At 51.5% G+C, this 23,894-nt stretch overlaps 1 protein-coding gene across 2 annotated transcripts; it reads left to right on the top strand.

Annotated features, from left to right (window-relative positions):
• Window positions 1-9,767: 9,767 nt before the first annotated feature.
• ZNF598 (zinc finger protein 598, E3 ubiquitin ligase) lies at window positions 9,768-23,431 on the top strand. 2 transcript variants are annotated; one of them, XM_059484082.1, is made up of 12 exons: window positions 9,768-10,016; window positions 11,106-11,218; window positions 12,397-12,526; window positions 13,797-14,008; window positions 15,169-15,386; window positions 16,545-16,662; window positions 17,656-17,840; window positions 18,167-18,239; window positions 18,611-19,356; window positions 20,321-20,456; window positions 21,216-21,360; window positions 21,462-23,431. In XM_059484082.1, the coding sequence occupies exons 1-12, from the start codon at window positions 9,768-9,770 to the stop codon at window positions 21,807-21,809; spliced, it is 2,673 nt and encodes an 890-aa protein (XP_059340065.1). In that variant the 3' UTR covers window positions 21,810-23,431. The 2 variants fall into 2 exon arrangements, with proteins under 2 accessions (XP_059340065.1, XP_059340066.1); XM_059484083.1 differs by having other exon boundaries at window positions 9,817-10,016; window positions 18,170-18,239.
• The last annotated feature ends 463 nt before the right edge of the window (window positions 23,432-23,894 follow it).

Consider the following 23,894-nt stretch of genomic DNA (forward strand, 5'->3'; position numbering starts at 1 on the left):
CCCTCCACTCTGGGGAACGTTTTTCCAGGCTCACACTGGGGACAGAACCACACTGGGAACCCCTCAGAGTGTGGGATCTGAGCCAAGCAACATCCTGCTCCTGTAGGAGCCAGCCCCTCGGCCCGGCAGGGATCAGGGCATGTGGGATGGGCAGCGTCAGTCTGGAGCCTCTCGGTTGTCCTCTTCTGAGAAGGCTGGGAGTGAATGCAAATCCCAGCCGGTGGGAGGGTGATCCAGCCTTTCGTGAGAGGATGCTGGAAGTTACGTCTGTGCAGAGCACAACTCGTTCCTGTAATGACCCAGAGCAGAGTCCAACCCAGGCACGGCCTGAGTTCTTGGAAGCGCCCAGGTTTACAGTAAGGATGTGGCTGCTCCCGTCTCACTGGGAGCCAATCCTGGCTGAATGGGCTATTTTGGTCACCCCTGAGTGCTCTGGACATTAGAAGGCCTCAGCACTTTGCTGTTTGCTGGAGCCATTAATGAATGGCAGCAGTACAGCCCAGCTCACGGAGCAGCCCAGCGCATCCCCGGTCACCTGGCACAGGACACGCTGCCTCCAGGGCTCTGCTCCCTCCAGCTAAAGCCATTACACTCCCTCCTCCCCACGAGGGAAGGATCGATTCAGGAGCACCTGATGCTCCTCTTGGCTCGTCCTGCACCTGCCCTGTGCCCAAACAAAGGCAGGTTTAGCAGCTCCTGTTTCACTGCAGCCACGCTCCAACGTGGGCTCAACCTTCCCAGGCAGGAAAGGAAGATTTTCTCATTCCCAGAGATCTGCCTGAAGTGTCTTTTCTGTGTGTTTTTGGTGTGACTTGGGTAACTTGTCACCCTGATAAACTCTCCATGAACTGAACTCTTTCCTCCCGGGAATGATCCCTGCTGACAGCCAGCAGCTCTGTCCGCAAGGCCGAGAGCCTTGGGATGCAGCAAGGCTCCGGATCTCCAGCAGAGTGCACGTTTCCTCTCCCAAGTATTTTTAAATATCTTTCCAACGAAACAGCTGATAAGCAATTTGTCTGCTATTTATATTCTAAGTAAGTAAAGATAATTTTAGGATTCTTCTTCCCCTCACAGAAGTCGATGCTCTGCAAATACCGTAGCACGTCAGCGGGCACATGGCACCGAGCTGCTCTGGGGTGGGCTTGTGCCAGGAACTCCCCCAGAGGAGCAAAATCCTGCTTATTTTTGGGAGATAAAAAACTTTTGAAGAAGTCCTGGTTCCTATGGAAGTCTTGTACAGACTCACAGGAATAAGAGATTTCAGCCTCTCGGGTAATTTCCATAGCTGCAGGTGTTTATCGACCTCGGGCAGGGTCCAGCTGACCCCAAGCCCTTTTGGAAATCCCATTTTTATGTTCATATTTAAACCCTCAGATTTTGGCTCCAGCATCACATTTTCCCAACCACACAGACACAGCTCCCAGTGCTGGGGTTCATCCCAGTGCTCAATGAACCTTTAATGATGTCATTCCACATTTGCTGAGGGGAAGGGGAATGGGATCATCACTGAATCACAGAATCCTGGAGTGGTTTGAGTTGGAAGTGACCTTAAAGCCCATCCAGTCCCCTCCCTGCTGTGGCAGGGACACCTTCCACCATCCTGGGTTGCTCCAAGCCCTGTCCAACCTTACCTTGAACACTTCCAGGGATGGGGCAGCCACAGCTTCTCTGAGGAACCTAACCATAGGGATTTACCACATGTCTCTGCTGCTGAAAGGATTTAAGGTTTTCTTCTCTCATTTTGGAACAAAATCCCTCTTTTTGTAAGAGGAAGGCTCTGCTGCAACCCCCATCCTGCTGGATGCTCAGGTTCTCCAGAGGGTACCTCCAATTTCTGCACTGCACCCACCATCTCCACCACAGCTCCAGAGCACGAACTGGGGCTTGTGGAAAACATCCAGAGGGACCCCACAGTGAGGGGAGAGAGGGGTGAGCAGCTGGAGGCACCACATCTTCACCCCTGCAGTAAACGCAGCCCAGCTCTCAGAAGAGCCTCTCCACCCGATTTCATTCCTGCTGTGCTCTCACCTCCCACCACACACATTACTGCAGCCACTCAGGATTTGTGGCTTTGGAGAATGAGCTAAATGAATTTGATGTCCCAGAAAGAGGCACTTGAAAGCGAAACCGGTGGGGTTTAATGACAGCATTTTCCACATTTTTATGATAATGACTCTGGTGTTTATTGGAAGGTTAGCAACTCAGCGAGCAGGAAAACAAAGCAATAGGAGAGGCCAGCCCTGCCATGGGGCCTCTGCACTCTTGGGCATTAATGCCTGCTCTATTCATGACATTTTTGGGCCATTTGGGCTCTCCAGCATGTCCCTGTGGGAGTATCAGAGGATGGAGGTGACATCACTTGAGATGAAGAGGAACAGAGCCTGCCCTCCTGCACTCTGCAAACTCATCCAGCTCTGCTAATTGGGATCATCCTGTCCTTCAGGCTGGGAAACTGAGGCACAGCATTCAGCACATTGCCAAAGACCACCCAAGGAACAGCAGTTTGGCCTGAGTAACCTGGAGCCTGCTGATCCGAAGGCCTTCACTTGGCCACTGCCCAGCTCTGCCTTCCTGTGCAGGCTGGCCTTGGAGAGATGGACACAAATCAGCCAAAAGCAGCTTCACCGCTGTGAAATCAGCTGGAGGCACAAAAGTGAAGTTGGAGGTTGGAGAAGGGATGAGTTTTGCTGCCCATGCCATACCAGGCAGTGCCAGGCAGTGCCCAAGGTGGAGCACAGCCAGTGCTGCTGTGAGGAGGTGATTTCCAGACAAGGCTGGAAGCTCAGCAGCTGAGCGAGCCGGGACAGCAGGCCCCACTCAGAAATGTCACATTTTTGTCACATTTGTGTGAACACCCTGCTGCCCAGGTCGCTGCTCTGATTCCCCAGCCCTGCCCAAATTCCTGCACTTCCCCTCCTTTCCCACATTCACATCCCTGCTGCCTCCTGCATTACTTCAGCCTGGGAGTGAGCAAAGTCTTGACGGCAAGAAAAGGACATTCCCACACGTGTGCTCAGTAAATCCTGGTGTTTTCCAGCACCCATCCCAGTGCTGAGCTCCAGGGCAATCAGAGCAGGGTTTGTGTGGGGCTGGGATGAGGCACTCAGCCAGGGGGACCCAAACAGCCCCTGTGCCTCAGGTGCTGTGCTGGCAGCACACCACAAAGCCCCAGCAACAACAACCTTTGCCATTTTCTCACATCTCGAGTGTGTCCTTGTGTAACAAACTCGGATCACGGAGCAATTCCTGCCCCCGGTGATTCAGAACGTGATTAAATGCTATTTGTCTGTTCCGCTGAAATAAAGGAGCTGCAGTTGCTACAAACAAATTACGGCTTCAAGCTGTGAGGTAAAACACACCTTGACTCCTGAGAAAGCTGCAGCAGGCTTTGGTGGCTCTGAAGAGAAAGAGGAAACAAGGGGTGTTTCCTACTGTTGCAGATCTTGCTAAAGTGCACTAAATTAATTATTTGACTCCTAAGAAGCAACTTATTCCCCACTATTTTTAGCCTCACGCACTATTTTAAGAGGTTTTGTCTTCAGGGTCCAGTCACGTGCAAGTTAAACAGAAGGCAGTGAAGTCTCCAAAGGATAATAAACTATCTCAAATTACTTTGCTAATGGAACAAAGAGTACTGTAAATGTCACACAGGATAGAACAGGAGCAGGAGAAACCTTTACACGAAACAATGGATCCATTAGCACAAAGGTAAGGAAAAAACCCCACAGGCTTGCGATGCTTGTGCAGAGCTTCACGGAGCTGCTGCTCCAAGCCAAGGGAATTGGTTTCCTCTCTTGGATTCTGTGCTGAGCTCACACCACAATCACCCACACTCTCAGGGCATTGATCCTTCAGGATTTCAAAGCCCTTTACAGACAATAGCTAAGCCCCAGGTGAGTCAGTGGAATTATTTCTGCTTCAAAGCCAGGTACAGAGAGGGAATAACTGAATCACTGATGGGAGACCAAAACCAAACAGAGGTCCAGACTCACCAAACCCACCGAGGGGTCCTCACCTCCAGCTTAATGAAGTTGTCCATCACCCTGCAAGCTGCAGGAGTGACCCTTCACTCCTGGCCTGACTCATCAGCTGGAGAGCCCAGCTCTGGTGGGGCCTCCTGGGTGAGAGGATGGACTGTGAGACACCATCACCCATCCTGCCCTGTATTTTGCCTCTCCCGCGCTTGGCACAAGATGTCTTCAAACACATCAAGGGCTGCAGCAGCAGCATCACAGAGTGGTTTGGGTGTGAATAACACCACGGAGGAACCGTGACGAGAAATTCCCCACCATGGGGGATGACAGTGCTGCCTCAGGAAAGCAGCAAAGACAAAAACTCAGAGAAGCAGGGAAAAGAGCAGGGAGGAAAGATGCCATGGCTGCTGATGTCTGAAATGTGAGCAGACCCTCGGCTCCCTCCAGTCCACGAGTCAGGCTTTCTCCTGGAAGTAATTCCCAACTCCACCAGAGAGTTAATACCCAGATGTGTGAAGTGCAGAGTACATTTGGCTCTGCTCTGCAGAGTTTGCTGTGAGGAGAAAGAGCTGGGAGATGAATCTTTCATTTGACAGCCCTGAGATCTCCTAACCAAAGTGCACACCGCTCCCAAGAGCTCTCCTGTTCTCCTGAACTGTAATTAGCTGAGGCTCTCCAGCACACACGTGTGAGATGGCTAGAGGGCTCGGAGGGGTGTAGATGAGAATAAATCTGCCTTCAGGCAAATCTGCACAGGTTAAGGTTGGAGAAGTCCTCTAAGATCCCCTTGTCCAGCCATCAGTCCATCCCCTCCTCGTTCACCCCTGTGTCCCCAAGTGTCACATCCACACATTTACTGAGCAGCCCAGGGACCCTGACTCCACCCCTGCCCTGGGCAGCCTCCGCCAGGGTGTGACAACCTTTCTTCCATGAAGAAATTTTCCCTAATATCCAACCTGAACCTCCCCTGGTGCAGCTTTGGACAAGGGCCTGGAGAGCCAGGACAGGGAATGGCTTCCCCCTGCCAGAGGGCTGGGTTAGATGGGATTTTGGGAAGGAATTCTTGACTCAGAGCGTGGGGAGGGTGCCCAGAGCAGCTGTGGCTGCCCCTGGGTCCCTGGCAGTGTCCAAGGCCAGGCTGGATGGGGCTTGGAGCAGCCTGGGACAGTGGAAGGTGCTGGGATTGGACTGAATGGGTTTAAGGTCCCTTGCACCCCAAACCATGCCAGGATTCCATGCAGTGAGGTACCTGTGGGAAGCCACTGCTCAGGGGCTGGCTGAGACTCATTTTCCTTAAAACAGAACGCTGAGAACATCATCACTTTCAGCAGAAACTTTATCAAATGAAGACAAATTTCCCCGTTCTGCACTAAGAGCCTTGGCTACAAATGAGCCGTGTCGGCACCAGGCTGGGAATGGGAAATTAATCCAAGGCTCAACCTTTGGTTCTACACTTGGACAGGATCTCAGAGCTGAACAATAAATATTGGGTCTGGGGCTCTGCTGAGTGCAATGGGCTTGTTGTGCTCATCTCCAGACTGATCAATTATTCCAAAGGGTATTTATTGCTGATGAAATGACTGGAGAAGGCCTTTCCCTGCAGTTATTATGGGATATTTAGTGAGTAAGCATGGAAATCAACTATCCCAAGTGTCAATATTAACCCTTTTTCTTGGGAGGGAAACATTACCTGCCTGCCAACACACTGAACTAAGCACCAACTAAGATATTTAGAACCAAGTTAATTCTATAAAATTTTATTTCTTTATGTTTTGGGGTCACACTCAGTGCTAAGATCTGACTCTCATTTGCAATCACCAGAGAAATAAACCGGCATCTTTAAATCATCAGCAAAGAATGATTCAATCCTTTCAAACAGGCTTATAAAAACCTCTCTGCGCCACAAAATAAATGAATCTCAACACATGACTCACAGGCACCAGCAGGATGGCTCTCCAGAAGGGTGAGGAGCTGGAAACAGGATTTGGTGAAGTTTGAAGGTTTCAGTGTTGGCTTTTTAGCAATTCTTTGTGCTGCTTGCTGATGGTGGGAATGCCAGGAGAGTGGGAATATCTTGTATGATGATGACAAAATGGAACAGAGAGGGGTTTTTTTGGCATTTTACAGCTGTGGAAAGATGTGTCCAACTGCTGGAAAAGCCATGGTCGCAGCAGAGCTGTGTTAGCAGGATATGGAGCCATGGAATCACAGAATCACTGAGACTGGAACAGAGCTCCAACACCACTGAGTCCAACCGTGCTCCCAGCACTGCCAAGGCCACCACAAAGTCATGTCCCCACGTGCCACAGCCAGGGATGGGGATTCCAACACAGCCTGTTCCATGAGGGAATTCTCCCAATATCCCTGAAGGTTCCCTGGTGCAGCCTGAGGCTGTGGTGCCATGGAAGAGCTGCTCCAAGCTGCTCCCTGCCATGCTGTGGAGGAAGAGCAAGAGGCAGCAGTTCAGGACACCCAACTCTGGCAACGGCACCGTGCCACAAGTAGGATCTGGGCTGGGATGGGTCATCCCATGGAGGGTGTACAGGTCAGGGATGGATCTGGCCTCCAGAAGGAACTCTGGAAGGAACACAGATGATCTGTAAGGTTCCTTCCAGCCCAGGCCATGCTATGATGTCCTTACATGGGTTTTGTGCCAAATGAGCTCCCTGGATCTGAGAGCTGAGGATGGGATCTGACCTGGCAGGAGCTGTCAGAGCTGGGGGAGGTTCACCTGCACCATGAAGGGACATGGAATCTTCAGTGGTTTCCCCCCAGCCACTGATTATAACAAATATCATCCCAAAAGCAGAAAATGCCCCAGCTGAGGAGCTGCTGCCTGCCTGGCGAACGGCAGGACCAGGAACATCACACCCTCCTCGGGGCAAACCACCCTGCTGTGGACACACTGTGCAGGATCAGGGCTCTGGATCAGCTCCTCGGTGCTCCTGGGCTGGTGGGAAGTGATGTCACCGCCTCTGAAATGTCCCAGCTCGTGCTGAGTGTCCCTGTCCCATTGTCCTGGCAGTGAGTAATGTCCCTTTCCAGGTGTGTTTATGATCCCGAGCCACGGTGTCACTGCCCAGCCAAGTGACACTCAGGGCAGCACATCACTGCCAGCAGCCTCCAGCTCATTTCATGCTAATTGCTCTCCAAAATTGGGTGATGCAGTTGGGGCACAAAAACATTTTCAACAGTGTCATTAATTCGGGGAACATTTCCTGGAGTAATTACAGCCACCATCACCAGTCATTCCTAATTATTCCACGCAGCCCCACCCAAACACACTTCAGCCTTGATTAGCAAGACGTGTGTTATCCCACTCCACGTTGAGAGGGATAAATGGGGCTCTCTAGGAGAAAGTAAATATTACCTGTTGTACCCAACGATCCAAATCGTTCAAATCCTTCATTATCTGCTCCCAAACACTTAACAAAGCTATTACTTAGTTTATTTGATGGCACAGATGTCATTAACCGAGGCTGGTGAACATCATGGGATTTTTTAATTATCTGTTTGATGAGTTGCTTTGTCCTGAAATGATTGTTTATGGCTCAAAGAAAACGAAGAGCAACTTTTTGACTCAAACGACAAGGAATTCAGGGAAAAGAAAGGGACCATAGAGGTGCTAGTCAGACCTTCCAGGAAGACCCTAGGAATTCAGTAGGAATTTCATCATGGAGTGACAGGACAAGGGGGAATGGCTTCCCACTGCCAGAGGGTAGGGATAGATGGATATGGGGAAGGAATTCTGGCTGTGAGGGTGGTGAAGGGGCTGGGATGGAATTCCCAGGGAAGCTGTGGCTGCCCCTGGATCCCAGAGGGCAGGGATAGATGGATATGGGGAAGGAATTCCTGGCTGTGAGGGTGGTGAAGGGGCTGGGATGGAATTCCCTGTGGCTGCCCCTGGATCCCAGAGGGCAGGGATAGATGGATATGGGAAGGAATTCCTGGCTGTGATCATGGTGAAGGGGCTGGGATGGAATTCCCAGGGAAGCTGTGGCTGCCCCTGGATCCCTGGGAAGGTTGGACAGGGCACAGAACACCCAGGGACGGTCGGAGGTGTCCCTGCCATGGCAGGGGTGGCACTGGGAGGGCTTTGAGGTTCCTCCCAACCCAAAGCATTCCAAGGTTTTATGACTCAGTGATCCCACGCTGGTCACTTAGCAGGGATCTGTGGGGAAAAAGAGGTGAGAGGCTGCAACCTTTGAAAAAACTTCCTGTGTGTTCCTCTGTGCTATCGCCAAACAAGCTTCTATCCTTTATTTTTCTTTTTTTTTTTCCCTTTTCCCCACTTCCAGAGGAACATGGCTGCTGTTGAAGCATTTTTCCCTGCTCCTGGAGCACCCTCTCCTGTCCAAGCAGCAGCAATTCCCATCTATGAGAAATGCATATTATCGGATTGGCTCTTCACAAATACTAAAATTAATACTATATGTGTTATGTTGGAAAGTTATGTTGTATTAATATTTTTTAGTAACGCTGTATTAATATTTTTAAGTAGTGTGGTAAGTATAGTTTTTAGGCTATAGCATAATATTAAAATAGAAACTATGTGATGTAAAAATACGTTTTGTAACTAGTTCAAGGAATGGATAACAGAAATTCTTCAAAGAGAAAACAGCAACAAGACACCAAGATCTCAAGAAAAGAATTATTACCTCCTCAGACTTCGAGTAGCCAAGAAAATTGATTTACAAGATGAAGGGAGGAAGTAGACATTAAGCAGAAACACCTTCAGTTTTGGATCATGTATGAGGTGTATGAATATGCAATAGGCTGCTGTTTTTAAGGGTTAATCCTCTGTTAACGTGGGTCCTTTTTTGGGCTTGTGCTGCCCAGAAAAGGTACCCGGACTGTCTGTCACTCTTTGTTTTTATTGTCTCATATTGTCCTAATCCTAATTGTCCAAATTTGTATTACTCTAATTATATTACTATTTTTATAACCATTTTATTACTATTAAACTTTTAAAATTCTAAAAACAAGTGATTGGCGTTTTACACACCTGGGCTGCCTCTGCACAGGGGAAAGTGTGTGGGACTCACCCCCCGCAGCAAACAAAGATTTATTCGTGTTACATACACTGAGCTCGTTTGCGTTCCTGCTGTACTGGATATCAAACCCCAGTGTCTGCAGTGCTCCAAGAACGTTTTTAACGCTTTTATTTCCCCAGTCGCCCCCGGTTTACTTGGGAAAACGCATGGCTGGGTTATAAAATTTAAAATGAAATCAAGCAGCGGAGCTGGCGATGGGATGAATCCATGGAGGATCTGCTGGCACCCCAGAGGGGGCGTTTGATCTGGGAAAATGCCACATCCATCAGCAGCGGGGCACGGGGATGGGCTCAGGGCCCCGCGTCACCACAGACTGAGATACCAGGAGCAGCCTTGGGTCCCTCATGTCCCCACTCCCACAGGTGGCAGGAGCGGCCCTGGGTCCCTCAGACTGAAGTGCAGAGTCCGAGTCCCCATGTCCCCACAGCCAGGAAGGAGCTGCAGACCGCAAACGTGCCCGAGACCGCAAACGCGTCCGAGACCGCCGACCGCGTCCGGGGTCCTCCTCCGTCTCAGAGCCACCACCGAGATGGAACCAGAGCGGCGCAGCCGGGGCCGCTCCGCCCCGCGCATCTCTATGGTCACCGCGCTGCGTCTCTACGGCCGGCCGCTGGAGGACCGCGCGGTGACATCAGTATGGCGGCGCTGTGGCCCTGGGGGGGGGAATCAGTTCCGGTAGCGCGGCGGCGCTCTGGGCGGAGCTCTATGGCCGCTGAGCGCTGTGTGAGCGTGCGTCTCTATGGTGGGGCGGCGCTCTAGCCCGCGCTCAGTGGTGCGGGCGGGGCGGCGCGGGGCCGAGGCCGCCATGGCCGCCATGGCCGGCGCGGGGCCGGGCCCGGCGGAGGGGCCGTGTGTGCTGTGCTGCGGGGAGCTGGACGTGGTGGCTCTGGGCCGCTGCGAGCACCCCATCTGCTACCGCTGCTCCGTGCGAATGCGGGCGCTCTGCGGCGTCCGGTACTGCGCCGTGTGCCGGGAGGAGCTGCGGCAGGTGAGGCCGGGCCCGGGGCTGGGGCTGGGGGGCCCGCGGGCCGGGCGGGGCAGCTCCGGGCAGGGCCGCACCGGGAATGGGCCGGGTGGGACCGACGGGGACGGAGCGCCCGGGTTATCCCCCTGTGCCCCGCTCCCGGGGGTGCCGCCGCCGACTGGGCCAGTGGGAAACAAAACGTGGAGAAAATGGAGTTAGAGCGAATGTTTATGGTGTGAAGTCAGCGGGGCTCGCCCTGGCAGCACAGAATGGAGCCTTTGCTCCCTGCTCCAGGAGGCTGCAGCTCTTAGGGGGGATCATGGAATCGTAAAATCCTGGAATGGTTTGGAATGCAAGGGACCTAAAGCCCATCCAGTGCCATGGCAGGGACACCTCTCACTGTCCCAGGCTGCTCCCAGCCGTGTCCAACCTGGCCTTGGGCACTGCCAGGGATCCAGGGGCAGCCACAGCTGCTCTGGGAATCTACTTCTAGATTTCTGATGTAGCTTTTGCTGTAAGAACTGAAATTCCTTGCTGTATCTATGTCTCAGCCTGTCTGGGCTGGGGCTGGTGACTCCAGCAGCAGTTCCCGGGCTGGCAGTGGGAGCTGCAGTGCTCCGAGCCCGGGGGGCAGCTGGCAGCAAGGAGATGCCCTGAGAGGGGTGTGCGGTACAGGTGATTCGGGAGGTGCTCTGTGTTTAGCTCCTCGCTTTCCTGGGAGTTAAGGGAACACGAAACGGTGCTTTTTCCCTGCCAGCCTTAGACACTGAGTCACCTGGACACTCCCGGTGCCCGTGCGATGCCCAGGGAGGAGCCGGGGGCAGGGCTCCTGGCGGGCATTGGCTGTGGCAGGGGCTGTGCTGCTGCGGGGTATTTACTCTGCGAACAGCTGTGCGAGCAAAACACACCGGGAGCGTTTCCTAACCCCGTTCAAACTCCACAGGCCACGCTGCGCCAATCCCTGGCGGGTTGATAAGATGTCCCGTGGCCCTGCTGGCAGCAGGGGACAGTGCCCGAGGGAGGTGACAGCTGGGGCTGGCACAGGGCTGCGGGCGTGGGCAGCTCCCCGAGGCCGTGCCTGCTGCAATGCCCACCCCGGTGCTGTTCCCACAGGTGGTGTTCGGGAGGAAGCTGCCCTCCTTCTCCTCCATTGCCCTGCAGCAGCTGCAGCATGAGAAGAAATACGACATTTACTTCATGGATGCCGAGGTGTACGCGCTGTACAGGTGAATGTCCCCGCGGTGTCCCCAGCACGTGGTGGCGCACGGGACGTGGCAGGAAGTGCCTGCGGGAGGGCGGGGTGCCCCGCTCTGCTCTCCTGGCATTTGGGCAGCTCTGAGTCACCTGTGCAGGTGTGCTTGGCGAGGTGACAGCTGGAGCAGGCACTGAGCACTCAGCAGCTCCTGGGGCTGCAGTGTTGGATTCCCCAGCACAACGCCTTTGCTCTCTCGATAAAAATCCCTTTTGGCATCTTTAACGGCAGCAGAATGGCTGAAAACCTTCCCATTCCTTGTGTGGCTGCTGTGGAAATTGATAAAGACTTAATTACTGTTGTAATTACTGCTGTGCTGAATAAGGTCTAACCAAAGCAAGGTGTGCCAAGTATTGCATGAAGAGTAACAATGTCTTCACACAAAGATCTTAAATCTGAATGGGAGGGAAAAAAGGTGAAGTGAAAAAAACAGTGCAGAACAAAAACGTGGCATTAGCATCATGTTCTACAGATATTTTTCATAACAATCCTAATTGGGAGGGCTTGAGATAATGGAAAGAAGAGTGTAAAAGATGCATACAGACAGCGGAGCTTTTTCCTTGGAGAATTGGGCATTATTTTCACCCTGATTTGGGCTGAGAATGTAACTTTGGGACATTTGCAGTTTTGGCTTGATACTTGTGGGAATGAGGGAGTGGGAGTTCTCCCAGTGAGACCAGTGCTCATCTCTTCCTGGGAGCCACTGTGTGGTGGGGTTTTGGGATGGGTTTTTTTCCCCTCCTTTCCTAATACAATTCTTTAATTTCAATTTATCTCTCCCCACTGTATTCTTCAGTTTCTGACAGTGGGAAGTGTACTGGAATTGGATGTGACCCATCAGGGGAAGGGTTTGTTTCAGTTTACTCAGTTTTGCAGTGAGTTTCTGCTGTGGTTCCTGCTTCATGGCTGCTCAGCTCTGCTCCAGCAGTTGGAACCTCGGTGTAGTTTGGTTCCATCCTGTTCCTGCCATCCAGCAGAATTCTTGCAATAAGCAATTCTTGAAGTAAGCAGGTCACAACCCTCCCTGCAGATTGCAGGGGCAGCCTTAAAGCTGGAGCCTTCTGCCAGGGATGGAACATTTGTGTTTTGCTGAAGGTGTGGGGGTGCTGAGAGGGAGTTGGGTCATTTTTGGGAATCTCTCTCGTCCCTCAGGAAGCTGCTGCAGCACGAGTGCCCCTTGTGCCCGGATGCAAAGCCCTTCAACACCTTTGCAGATCTGGAACAGCACATGAGGAAGCAGCACGAGCTCTTCTGCTGCAAACTCTGTGTTAAACACCTAAAGGTGAGCTGGGCCTCTGCTTGGATGTGTGGGAAGGAGGGAGTTTCCCTCCATGACCTCCAGGAGTTCCTGGGAAGTGGGAAGGCAGAACAGCAAGGATTTATGTAAGTTCCCTCTTCCTGCACTGAGGCCAGTTGCTTTATTTTAAGCCTTTCTTCTTCCATAAACTGATTAATGAAGAGGGCCTGGAGGTTCTCCAGGTTTTAAATTAAACCCCACGGTGGTGGTGCCACAGTTGGTTTGTGCCAGGTGAACTGGAATTTGCTGCCAAAAGGGATGGGATCCAGGAGCGAACAGGTTGACCTAAATGAACCCTAATAAGTTTGGGAACTGAGCTGAGTCTTTCCTGTGGTCTTGGAATTCCTGGAGCTGATTGAAGGGAAGTGGGAAACGAGGGCAGGACTTCCTTTGGTTTCTGGTGTCCTTTGAGCTCTGGTGAGGTGCTTCATGCCCAGGGTTCCCTCAGCACTGAGGGAACTTGTTTGCCATTTTCTCTCACATACAACATTAAAACTGTTGCTTTTTAATTTCAGAATACTGTAGAGATTTTTATTTCAAAGAAAAAAGTCCCATCTTACTCATACCCACTCAAAAGAAACTCCTAAACTCATGAAAGCTTCAGTCCATCAGCCTTGGCAAAGCCAAACCAACATTTTGCCAGAGCAATTTCCCAGTCCTTATCTAGGCCAGAAATAAAGGATATTCTGTTCTCAAGGCTGGGTTGATCTTTTTGGCATCTCCAGAATCCTTCCTACCAAAACAGCTCACAAGGCAGTGGGGACAGAGGGCTGGCTTAAGATACACGAGTTGTTCACTGAAGTGAATCCTCTGCGTGCAGATATTTGGGGTGGGTACTGTGAGAGGAAGGTAAAACCGGTCCCTTGGGGTTTCTAAATTTGAGAATGCAAAATATTGTTTGTTGATAAATACATAGTTAGGCTTTTTCCACTCCAGAGATTATAATTTAAATTTGTTACAGCATAAAAAGATTCCAAAGGGAAAAAAGTGAATTAAATTCATTCCCAGTGTTCAGAGAAATGCAAGTTAGATTTAATTTGAATCCATGAGTTAAATTTTACTTCCTGTCCACCAAAAATTTTAGGTGTTGGTGGTCAAACTGCATCTTTTTGAAACAAATCTTCCACTTCTACGGATGGAGAAGTTGGACACAGCCTGGCTTGTTCTGTTTAGTTCTGTGTCCATAGGAAACAGTACAAATCTATAAATACAAATCCCTAAATACCAATGCATTAACACAATCCCTGCCCTCCAGATCTTCACCTACGAGAGGAAATGGTACTCCAGGAAGGACCTGGCCCGGCACCGGATCCATGGGGACCCTGATGACACCTCCCACCGGGGCCACCCCCTCTGCAAGTTCTGCGACGAGCGCTACCTGGACAACGACGAGCTGCTCAAGCACCTGCGCAGGGACCACTACTTCTGCCACTTCTGTGACTCTGAGGGGGCTCAGGAGTACTACAGGCAAGCAAACATTACTGATAGGAGTCCTTTTCCCGGCTTAAATTCCCCTTTTCTAGCTTAAATTATGAAGTAGAATTCCTTGAGTGTGCTATGAATTTAGGGGTAAGTAGTGTTTGAAAGCAGAGTGGAGGAGTGGCAGCAGGTTAGGTGCAATTCTGTAAATAAGTAGCCAAAATATTCACTTTGAGTGTAGTTCATGCTTTAAAATTTTCTTCATTAAATAAAGTTAATTTTGCAGCCTGACAGCAGCTGTCTGGTGTGTTACCTCTAATGCGGGACAGGATGAGAGGAAGTGTTAAGTTGCATCAGGGGAGGTTTAGATTGGATATTGGGAAAAATTCCTTCATGGAAAGGGTTGTCAGGCACTGGAAGAGATTAGCCAGGGAAATGGTGGAGTCTCCATCCCTGGAAATGTTTAAAACCAAGTGAATGTGGCACCTGGGGACACAACTTAGCGGTGAACATGGTGGTGGTGCTGGCTGATGGTCTTAAAGGCCTTTTCCAACCTTAATTCTGTGATTCCTTGGTCCTGCTGCTCCAAGGTTTGTGTGCAAGGGGAATAGAGGTAACTTTTTTGTTGTATGCACAACTGGATGTGCTGGGCATCTGTGGGTTTGGGTTAACATCTGGATCATGTGTTGGCTATACAGAAACAGGGTCAGCTGGAAAACATCCCTGGGATAAGGACAAATGAACCACCAGGGCTTGTTCTCACTTCCCCTTGATGCCTTGAGAGTCTCCCTGGAACAGGCTGGGTAGAGCTAAAGGAATAAAGCAGGGATTTATTAAAAGGCCTCAAAGGATTCACCTTGGGCAGTGCAAGGGCCTGGCTGTGGCTACACCCAAGATGGACAATGGGTCAGGAGTTCTCACACTTTGATAAGTTTTGGTCCATTTCCATGTTGGGGTTCATTGTCCAATTCCAGCTCAGGTTGTGCAGTCCCACCCTCCAGACTGCTCTCGGTGTCCTTGGTTCTGGGGCTGGACAAGGATTGCTTTGTGTGCCTGAGCTGTGAGGAGAACTGCTGACACTTTCTGTGGAGTTCAGAGTTCTGTACCAATGCAGGGAATTCCCAAGAATCTGGGAAGTGGGAGAGCTCAACCTGAAGGCATGACTGTGTCAGAATGAGAAGGCTCAGCTCTGTGCTTTCCCTCCGCAGTGACTACGAGTACCTGCGGGAGCACTTCAGGGAGAAGCACTTCCTGTGCGAGGAGGGCCGCTGCAGCACGGAGCAGTTCACGCACGCCTTCCGCACCGAGATCGACTACAAGGCCCACAAGAGCGCCTGCCACAGCAAGAGCCGCGCCGAGGCGCGCCAGAACCGCCACATCGACCTGCAGTTCACCTACGCGCCCCGGCACCCGCGCAGGACCGACGGTCAGCCGGGCTGAGGGGCAGGGACGGGCAGGACTGACGGTCAGCTGGGCTGAGGGGCAGGGACGGGCAGGGACGGGCAGGACCGACGGTCAGCTGGGCTGAGGGGCAGGGATGGGTAGGGACGGGCAGGACCGACGGTCAGCTGGGCTGAGGGGCAGGGATGGGCAGGGACAGACAGGACTGACAGTCAGCTGGGCTGAGGGGCAGGGACAGGCAGGACCGACGGTCAGCTGGGCTGAGGGGCAGGGACAGGCAGGACCGACGGTCAGATGGGCTGAGGGGCAGGGACAGACAGAACTGACGGTCAGCTGGGCTGAGGGGCAGGGACAGGCAGGACCGACGGTCAGATGGGCTGAGGGGCAGGGATGGGCAGGGACGGGCAGGACCGACGGTCAGCCAGGGCTGAGGGGCTGGGACGGGCAGGACCGACGGTCAGCTGGGCTGAGGGGCAGGGACGGGCAGGACTGATGGTCAGCCCAGCTCCCAGGGCAGGGATGGGCACCCCACCAGGGTGGGCAGGCATCACCGCGGCTGCTCCAGCCCTGGAAGCACCCTGGACAGGCCTTGGAGCAGCCTGGACTGGTGGAAGGTGTCCTTGCTCTGGAGCAAGATGTTCTTTAAGGTCCTTCCACCAACCAAACCAATCTATGGGTCTCATTCTCTAAGAACGCCTGGTGAATATTTCATAGGTGTGAAGATTCTTCCCAAACAAGGTAGACAAGCCCTGGAACAGGACCAAGAGCTTGTAGACTTTGAGAAGGCCTCTCCAACCTGAGGGGTTGCAGAGTTTGAGAAGGCCTCTCCAACCTCAGAGGTTGCAGAGTTTGAGAAGGTCTCTCCAGCTGAGAGGTTGCAGAGTTTGAGGATAACCAGAACTTGCCCAGACAAAACCCTCTGATGTAGTTTTAGAGCTGGCCTTGCTTTGAGTAAAGGGCTGGAGCAAGTGATATCCAGACATCCCTTCCTGAATTGTTATAGGATTTTTTTCCCTGTGTATGAGTTTAATGAGGACAGGTAATTCTAGAACTGCTGACTTGGTCATCAGAAAGAAATGAAGATAATTTATTTGTACCAATATGTTTTTGCATTTTTCAGGCACAGTGTGATGCCCACACTAGAGAAATAACTGAGAGTAATCATCCTTCCCCTCTGTTTTAGGTGTTGTAGGTGGAGATGACTACGAGGAGGTTGACAGGTTCAACAGGCAAGGGAGGGCGAGCAGGTTGAGCAGCCGAGGCAGCCAGCAGAACAGGAGGGGCAGCTGGAGGTACAAGAGGTGAGTAGCACAACCTTGTGGGGAGTTTTACTCCAGTTTAGTCTTGGCTTTTATTTACCAATTCACAGTATTTTGGTGGATTAGGAGGAAGGAAGTGATACAAAATTCGGAAGCCTCTGTGGTGAATCCTTAGCTGACAGCTTCCAGTCCAAGCCTGTGTCCTGGCTATGTGCTCAGTCATCATGGAGTTATTTTGTGTGAGGTTTCAGCTCAGGAAGCAAACAATGTAACCCTCAACTTTTGAGTCAGATAAACTCAGAACCCTGAATTAATTCCAGCAGCTGTTTTTATGCAAACTTCTCTAAATAGGATTTTCTGAAGTAGGTGACAAGTCTGTGCAGGTTTAATGGAGTTTTTGGTCTGAGTGGTCATGAAATTCCTGTTCTAAGGACCATGCTTTTCATTGAACTGACAGATCTCTGTGTGGCCAGACTGAGTGCTTTGGAAAAGAAAGAGGGTTAAGTATTGAAATGAAACTTTCATTTCTATGTGTCTTCATCCACACCAGACCCGAATGATTTTACATCCTGCACATCTTATTTTCTTCTTTTTCTGGCTGGACGGGCAGCTGGTTCATTACTGATGATTCCACTGGGGAAAAAACTCCATCCCAAAGCACTCCTCTGTTGGTGTCACATGTGGGTTGTGCATGTGTTGAGAGTTCATGCCCAGCCATGCCTCAAGGAGTTCCTGTGGCCTCCAAGAATGATTCCATACATTTGGAAATGAATGGGAGAGACAGGTGCCCCCTGCATCCCTGGTACTGTCTCTCCCAGTTCAGCCTGGTTTCTTCTGGCCTGGATTGTTATACCCACACATGGAACTTGGAAATCCAGGGTGGATTGGAGTGGTGGGGCTGGTTTGGGTTTCTCAGCAGGTGGCAGCACAAGATCAGGGATGTCACCAGAGCTGGCACCTCAGAGGTGACACTGCAGCGAGGCAGTGCTCTGTGATCCTTGCTGTTTGACCAAGTGAGTCTGCCCTGTCCTGCAGGGAAGAAGAAGACAGGGATGTTGCAGCAGCAGTCAGAGCATCTGTGGCAGCCAAACGGCAGGAAGAGAAGAAGAGGGTGGAGGACAAGGAGGAAGGCAGCAGCAGCAGGGGGAGAAAGGAGGATTTGAGGGATCCCGACGTGCTCAGCTCCAAACGTGTGCCAAAGTCTTCAAATGATGTCACAGGTGAGTGTTGGACAGGTCCTGCAGCTGCAGGGCATCTCAGTGTCTGGAAGGTTCCCTCAGAAAGTTCTGCCTTAGCCATGATTTACTCATTTAAAGCATCATGGATTTCCTGAATGCCACAACATAATGGGCAGCACAGTTAATTGAAGGAAATAGTGATGCATGGATTTAAATTGTTCTTCTGGAATGTCAGTTAATGACATCACCAGTTGCTGAAAATAGGCCTTGGTGGTGCTGCAGTCATGGCCATTGATAGCCCCTGCTCTGGAATGAATGGGTTTGGGTTGAAAACAATGTCTTTGCTCTTTCTGTCCCTGTTCCAAAAGAAGCAGCTGCTAACGGAGTGCTCAGCCAGGAGGACTTTCCAGCAATCGGCTCTGCTGCAGGACCTCTCCCAGGGTGAGTCTGCAGGGCTGTAGCAGGGACAAAGCACGTTTAGAAGCTGATAGATGTGTTCTGCATATCTGGGGAAAATAATTTTCCAGATCATTTGATCCCTCCAAGGTTTCCCCTGCCCCGTCCCCTCCTGCCTGGAGCTGTTTCTGTGCTGCTCACCAGCATGAGCAGCATCAGCTCCTGGCTTGATCTTAGAATCATGGAATAGAACCATGGAATATCCTCAGCTGGAAGGGACCCCTGAGGATCATCTGGTCCAATTCCTGTTGTGTCACTCTAAGTGACAGTCTGAGGGAGTGTGAAGAGCTGTGGGTTTGTGCTGTCCCTTGGGGTTCTGCTGCCTCAGTAACTCCAACCCTCTCCCTTCCCCACAGCTCTGCCCAGCCAGCTCTGGTTAAGCTTAAAGATGAAGATTTCCCAAGCTTGTCCTCCTCTGCAGCTCCCAGCATCTCATCAGGGCTGTCTCTGATGTACACAGCCACTGCCAGGAAAGCAGCCTTCCAGGAGGAGGATTTCCCAGCCCTGGTGTCCAAAGTGAAGCCCACCAATAGGACAGTAACTCACATCACATCTGCGTGGAACAATGGTTCCAGTAAAAACGTAGTCAAAGCCATGTGCAACCCCTGTGTCAACCAGCCAGCCAAAAAACCATCCTTGAACACCTCCAAAGGAAATAAGAAGAGCAATAAACTCTGTGAATCGGACGACGAGGACGGCAGCGGTGGCCTGACCACCCAGGAGATCCGCAACACCCCGACCATGTTCGACGTCTCATCCTTGCTGGCAGCTTCTACCTCACAAACTTTTACAAAAGTGGGCAAGAAGAAGAAGATGGGGGTTGAGAAGCAGAGCCCATCATCCCCACGCCCGCCCCAGGAGCCACCATTGCCCAGGCCAGGCACAGAGAAGCCCCCGGAGGCCGAGCAGCCCTGCAGGGCCTTCCCTGCTGCCCACGGCCCCCTTGTCAACGGGCACTCGGAGAAACCATCAGCTGGCTGTGCTGCACCCAAAGAGCCCCCCGGCCTTAAAAAGCCCCCAGGGACTAACAAATGCCCTTTACCTCAGGAAGACTTCCCAGCTCTTGGGAGCTCAGGATCAGCCAGGATGCCCCCACCACCAGGTGAGCAGGGAATGAAGCTCAGAGTCGTGGAATGGTTTGGGTGGCAGGGATCTTAAAGATCATCTCATTCCACTCCCTGCTGTGGGCAGAGGCACTTTACACTAGAGTAGGTTGTTCCAGGCTGGCCTGGGACACTTCCAGGGATGGGGAAGCACTGCTGAGCACAGCCAGCTTTGCTTGGGGAGAGCCCAGAGAACACATGGATGTGTTGTGTAAGCTCCTGGCTCTTGTGTGGTTCTGCCACCAGCTGACAGGTAGAGTCAGCCTAGGTGTCACAGGGGGGCTGGAATGTCCTCTGGGACTCACCTCTGCCCCACAGCTGGAGGGGTTTGCTCTCTGGGGGTGGCTCCTGGATGTAGAGCTGGTTTTTCCCTGTCCCCAAGGCTGACACATCCGTGTGCTGTGCTCCAAGATCTGCCTTGGAAGCCGCTGCGGGCAAAGGGAATCTGGCTGTGTCCTGTCGCTGCTGGCACTTGTCACTTCACTTCCTCCTGTGCTGGCAGAGGTTTCCTGCCGTGCTTTTAGCCACGACCTTGTGAAGGCAGGGAGACAGGAACAAAGGTGACCTGGAGTGGTTTTCATGGCAGTGGGGTCACTTCGGGAGGCGCCAGCACCGCTGTTTGTGCAGCCCCTGCTGGGAGAGGCCAGGCTGGGTCTGCTGCCTCCTCCCGTGGTTTGTGTTCACTTTAATAATGCAAAAGTGTTTCTCATTGTGACTTGGAGTGGGCTTTCAAAATTATTTTCCATTGAGAAAGTAAATGAATAATTAAAGCACTTTCTCTGTAGAGGAACATCAGCCACTCTCAAGTGCTTCTTGAAGATTTTTTTTAGGTTTTCTCCAATATAGTGATGTCTGCACTGCAAACTCTGCTTGGTGCTTCTGCAGAGTGTGTCAGGCTCTGGTGTGGGTTTTAGCCAGGGGTCTGTGGGCGCTCTAATTCCTGTCTCTCCCTGCTTCCCTCAGGCTTTAACTCCGTGGTGCTGTTGAAGAACCCTCCTCCGCCTCCGGGCCTGTCGGTGCCTGTCAGCAAACCCCCCCCGGGCTTCGCTGTCATCCCATCCTCCACCATCTCTGAACCCGTCACTACAGCTCTGAAAGAGTGAGTCAGGGGCCTGCCAGGGGCTGTGGGACACCTCACACCTCCCTGGTGTCACAGGGCTTCAAACAGCACACGGGGGGTGACTCTAAGGGATCAACCAGGGGAGGTTCCCATTGGGAAGTCCCAGGGTGCTGGGGGTTGGATTCAGGAGAATTGCATAAAACAGCTCTGTGTAGTTACAAGTCTGAGGAACTGCAAACCTGCGCAATGTTTTGGCTGCTCAGACCTTGGTCTATCCTGGATTTATTTGGGAATCTGCAGCTCCAACATATTCCTGTACTTCTCATCAATTCTGTGGGCGTCCCAGCAGGAAGGTGCTGAGGTTTATTCTCCTGGTGACCTTCACTGCTCTGGACTTTCAGGATCTGCTCTCTGGTTTCTTCTGGGACAGAAAGAGGAGGTTTTGGGAAAAGGGGAGGGAAAACTTTGTGTCAGTTTCATACAGAACCTGAATTATCTGTTGGTTTATTCATAGTGAGGTCTTTGCTCAGATCTTTTGAGTGCACCCAGCTCACAGAGCAGCTCGTCAGGGCCATGTTAAACTTGGATTTTAAACATTCTGTTTGTGTAAAGCTGGAATCTGATATGGAAATCCCATATTTTATTATCCTGACAAGACAGCTGTGTGCTGCTTTTGTGTAGCTGGGTGGAGGAAGGACGTGCAGCTGTAAACCATAACAGCCTTGTGATTTATGTCCCAGAACCTCTTTGTGTGACACAAACCAGTGTCAGGGTCACTTCTGGTCTTTTCCAATACAGGCCAAAATCCTGTCATGGATCATACTTGATACCTGAGAACTTCCAGCAGAGGAACATCCAGCTCATACAATCCATTAAAGAATTTCTTCAGAGCGACGAGTCCAAGTTCAATAAATTTAAAACTCATTCTGGGCAGTTCAGGCAGGTGAGTGGCTTCCCAAAGCCTCCCTTTCTGAATTCCAGTGGGATTTTTAATAGATAAATACTCATTTTCCTCTGATTCTTGCCCTTCCCTGTCCCCTGCAGGGGCTGATCTCTGCAGCTCAGTATTACAAAAGCTGCCGGGAGCTGCTGGGGGAAAACTTCAAGAAGATTTTCAAGGAGTTGTTGGTGTTGCTGCCAGACACAGCCAAGCAGCAGGAACTGCTCTCTGCCCACAACGACTTCCGGCTCAAGGAGAAGCAAAGCTCCAACAAACCCAAAAAGAACAAAAAGAACGTTTGGCAGACGGACTCCCCCGCCGACCTCGACTGCTGCATCTGCCCCACGTGCAGGCAGGTGCTGACCCAGCAGGACGTGGTGACCCACAAAGCTTTGCACCTGGAGGATGAGGAGTTCCCCTCGCTGCAGGCAATCAGCAGGATCATCAGTTAGCTCTGCCCAGGGCCAGCAGCCGGGCTCTGGCTGTGGCTGTGCACTTTGGAACGAGGTTTGGCAGTAGCTGGGGGCTGGTGCCCTTGAGGCAGAGAGGAGCAGGTGATTTGGGAAGCCCTCCTGGGCACAGGGGTCAGGGCAATGTGCCAGAGCTCGTCCCCACCCTCTGTCTGAGCTCCCAAAGCTGGGCTGGGGTTAGGCTGAGCTGCAGGGGGACAGGCAGGGCTCCTTCCTCCTGGAACATGCAATAGCTGGGAATCCTTTTGGATCTGCAGAATGACAGGGGACTCACTAGGGGAATAAGCTTCTGGTTTGGGGGTTTCTTTCTGGTTTGGGGGTGGGGGAAGTTTATGGATCGCTGAAATGAATGGAGGTGGCTTCCCTTATAACATTCTGATTTTTTTTGTGCTATTTCAGTGAAGATCACACTAGTCAGGGGTGTAAAAGGTGCAAGAGAGAGTGCTGCTCCCTGGGCTGTGTGACCAGGGGAGCTGCACACACTGGGCTGCAGAGTTTCCCTTTCTGCAGAGTCAGTTCTGCTGCTTGGAGAATTGGGCCGATCTGTGCAAGATTTGAAGTTGCCTCTGACTTTTTCTGTAAAGTTCTTTCAAGAAGCTGATTTTGTAGCCCTGCATGTACAGTAACAGCATTAAGGCTTTACTCTCCGTAAAGCACACGGAAATTTTATTTAATGACTGCCATGTTTCTAATTTCTTGGATGTATTACTGGTGGGAGCTCCCAACAGCATCCTGGGACATTAAATGCTGCTGATTACTGACCATGTTTTCTGCAGTGCCTTTAAGTGCATTTATCTGTTTACAGTAGTCTGACACCTGCACCTCCCTGGGTACCACCGGGCTGGCTTTGCTCCTGTTCCTTGGCACCCCCAAATTCCACCCCAGAGGAAGAGGGTGATCTCTTCCTCCTGTCAAGTGACTCCTCCAGCAGCAGCTCTGAGCTGATGGAGTGCCAGGAGTCCCCCCTGGCTGTAGTTCAGTGTCTGATTCTCTCCCAAATCCAGGTTTAGTTATTTCTGAAGTGTAGGAACAAAGCTCACATTAAGTTATGTAATTTGTAGTGATGAAAACACAGCTTTTCTAGCATCATCATTTCTATGGAATCGAGCTCAGAGTATTACCCACGAGCTACTCCTGCCCACAGCCACTCTTCCTTGCCTTACATGTGTTATTTTTGCTTGCTCTCAGGCTGCAAAGTGCTTTGGGTTTCTTTTCTTGAATATTTAAGACTGTTGTGACCACCTGTGCACGTTGGGTTTGGCCCAGAAGGGGCTGGGGAGGGTGATTTGGGTGCACGAGCCCCTGGCAGTCCCTGATCTTCACTCAGGATCCTGGAGGTGATCCTGGTCCCTGAGGAAACCGGGTGCTGCCACCACTTCCAGTCAGCAGCTGTCCCCATTTGGTTTGCAAAGTTCAGGGAGTGAAATGTCTTCCCTGGAGGAGCATCTTGTCTTCCCTTGGGTTTCAGTTCCTTCTCCATCAGCAGCTCTGAGTTCCCTGGGAGGTGCTGCTGGGAGTTCCCTCGAGCTGCTGCATCTCTGGGGCCTGATGTTGCAGTTTCCTTGTTCCTTGTGCTGACCTGATTCAATAAAGTTATTACCAAATCTTTTTTTTTTTTCCTATTCATTTTTAGCTCTTTATTGAAAATAAGTTGCAGTTGGTTACACAGACACCGAAAATACAGAATCACAGATTGTTCTCTCAAAAGATATTTTTATATATATAATATATACAAAATTGTAAACATTTTAAACTTATTTCCATACACAGTCCACTTTATACTACACTGCACAGAGGTTAGTGACAACTGCAACTCCTGGAAGCGTCTGCTCGGACAGAGGTATTGGCAAAGAAACTGAACCAGCAGCCCCCAGGTGGGAGCTGTGGAGATTAAAACTCTGAAAGGAGCTGAGGTTTGAAGTGTATTGCAACAAAATCCAGGCAGCTGAACTGGGGCTTCAAGTTGAGGCAGCGAGGGCTGGGCCTCACTGAGGGGGAGAGGGGCTTGTGACAGACATGGGGACAAAATGGGACTGAGAATGGGACCGGGGGGACCAGAGCCACCTC

The sequence above is a fragment of the Ammospiza nelsoni genome, chromosome 17 (genome assembly GCF_027579445.1).
Source record: "Ammospiza nelsoni isolate bAmmNel1 chromosome 17, bAmmNel1.pri, whole genome shotgun sequence".
Taxonomy (NCBI): domain Eukaryota; kingdom Metazoa; phylum Chordata; class Aves; order Passeriformes; family Passerellidae; genus Ammospiza; species Ammospiza nelsoni.

What these genes read in the sequence shown, in the direction of transcription:
- ZNF598 (XM_059484082.1), top strand. Translation starts at nt 9,768, where the DNA reads ATGGTGGGGCGGCGCTCTAGCCCGCGCTCAGTGGTGCGGGCGGGGCGG. An exon ending in GCCGGGAGGAGCTGCGGCAG is followed by an intron (nt 10,017 to 11,105) that starts GTGAGGCCGGGC and finishes CTGTTCCCACAG; the next exon opens with GTGGTGTTCGGGAGGAAGCT. An exon ending in TCTGTGTTAAACACCTAAAG is followed by an intron (nt 12,527 to 13,796) that starts GTGAGCTGGGCC and finishes CCTGCCCTCCAG; the next exon opens with ATCTTCACCTACGAGAGGAA.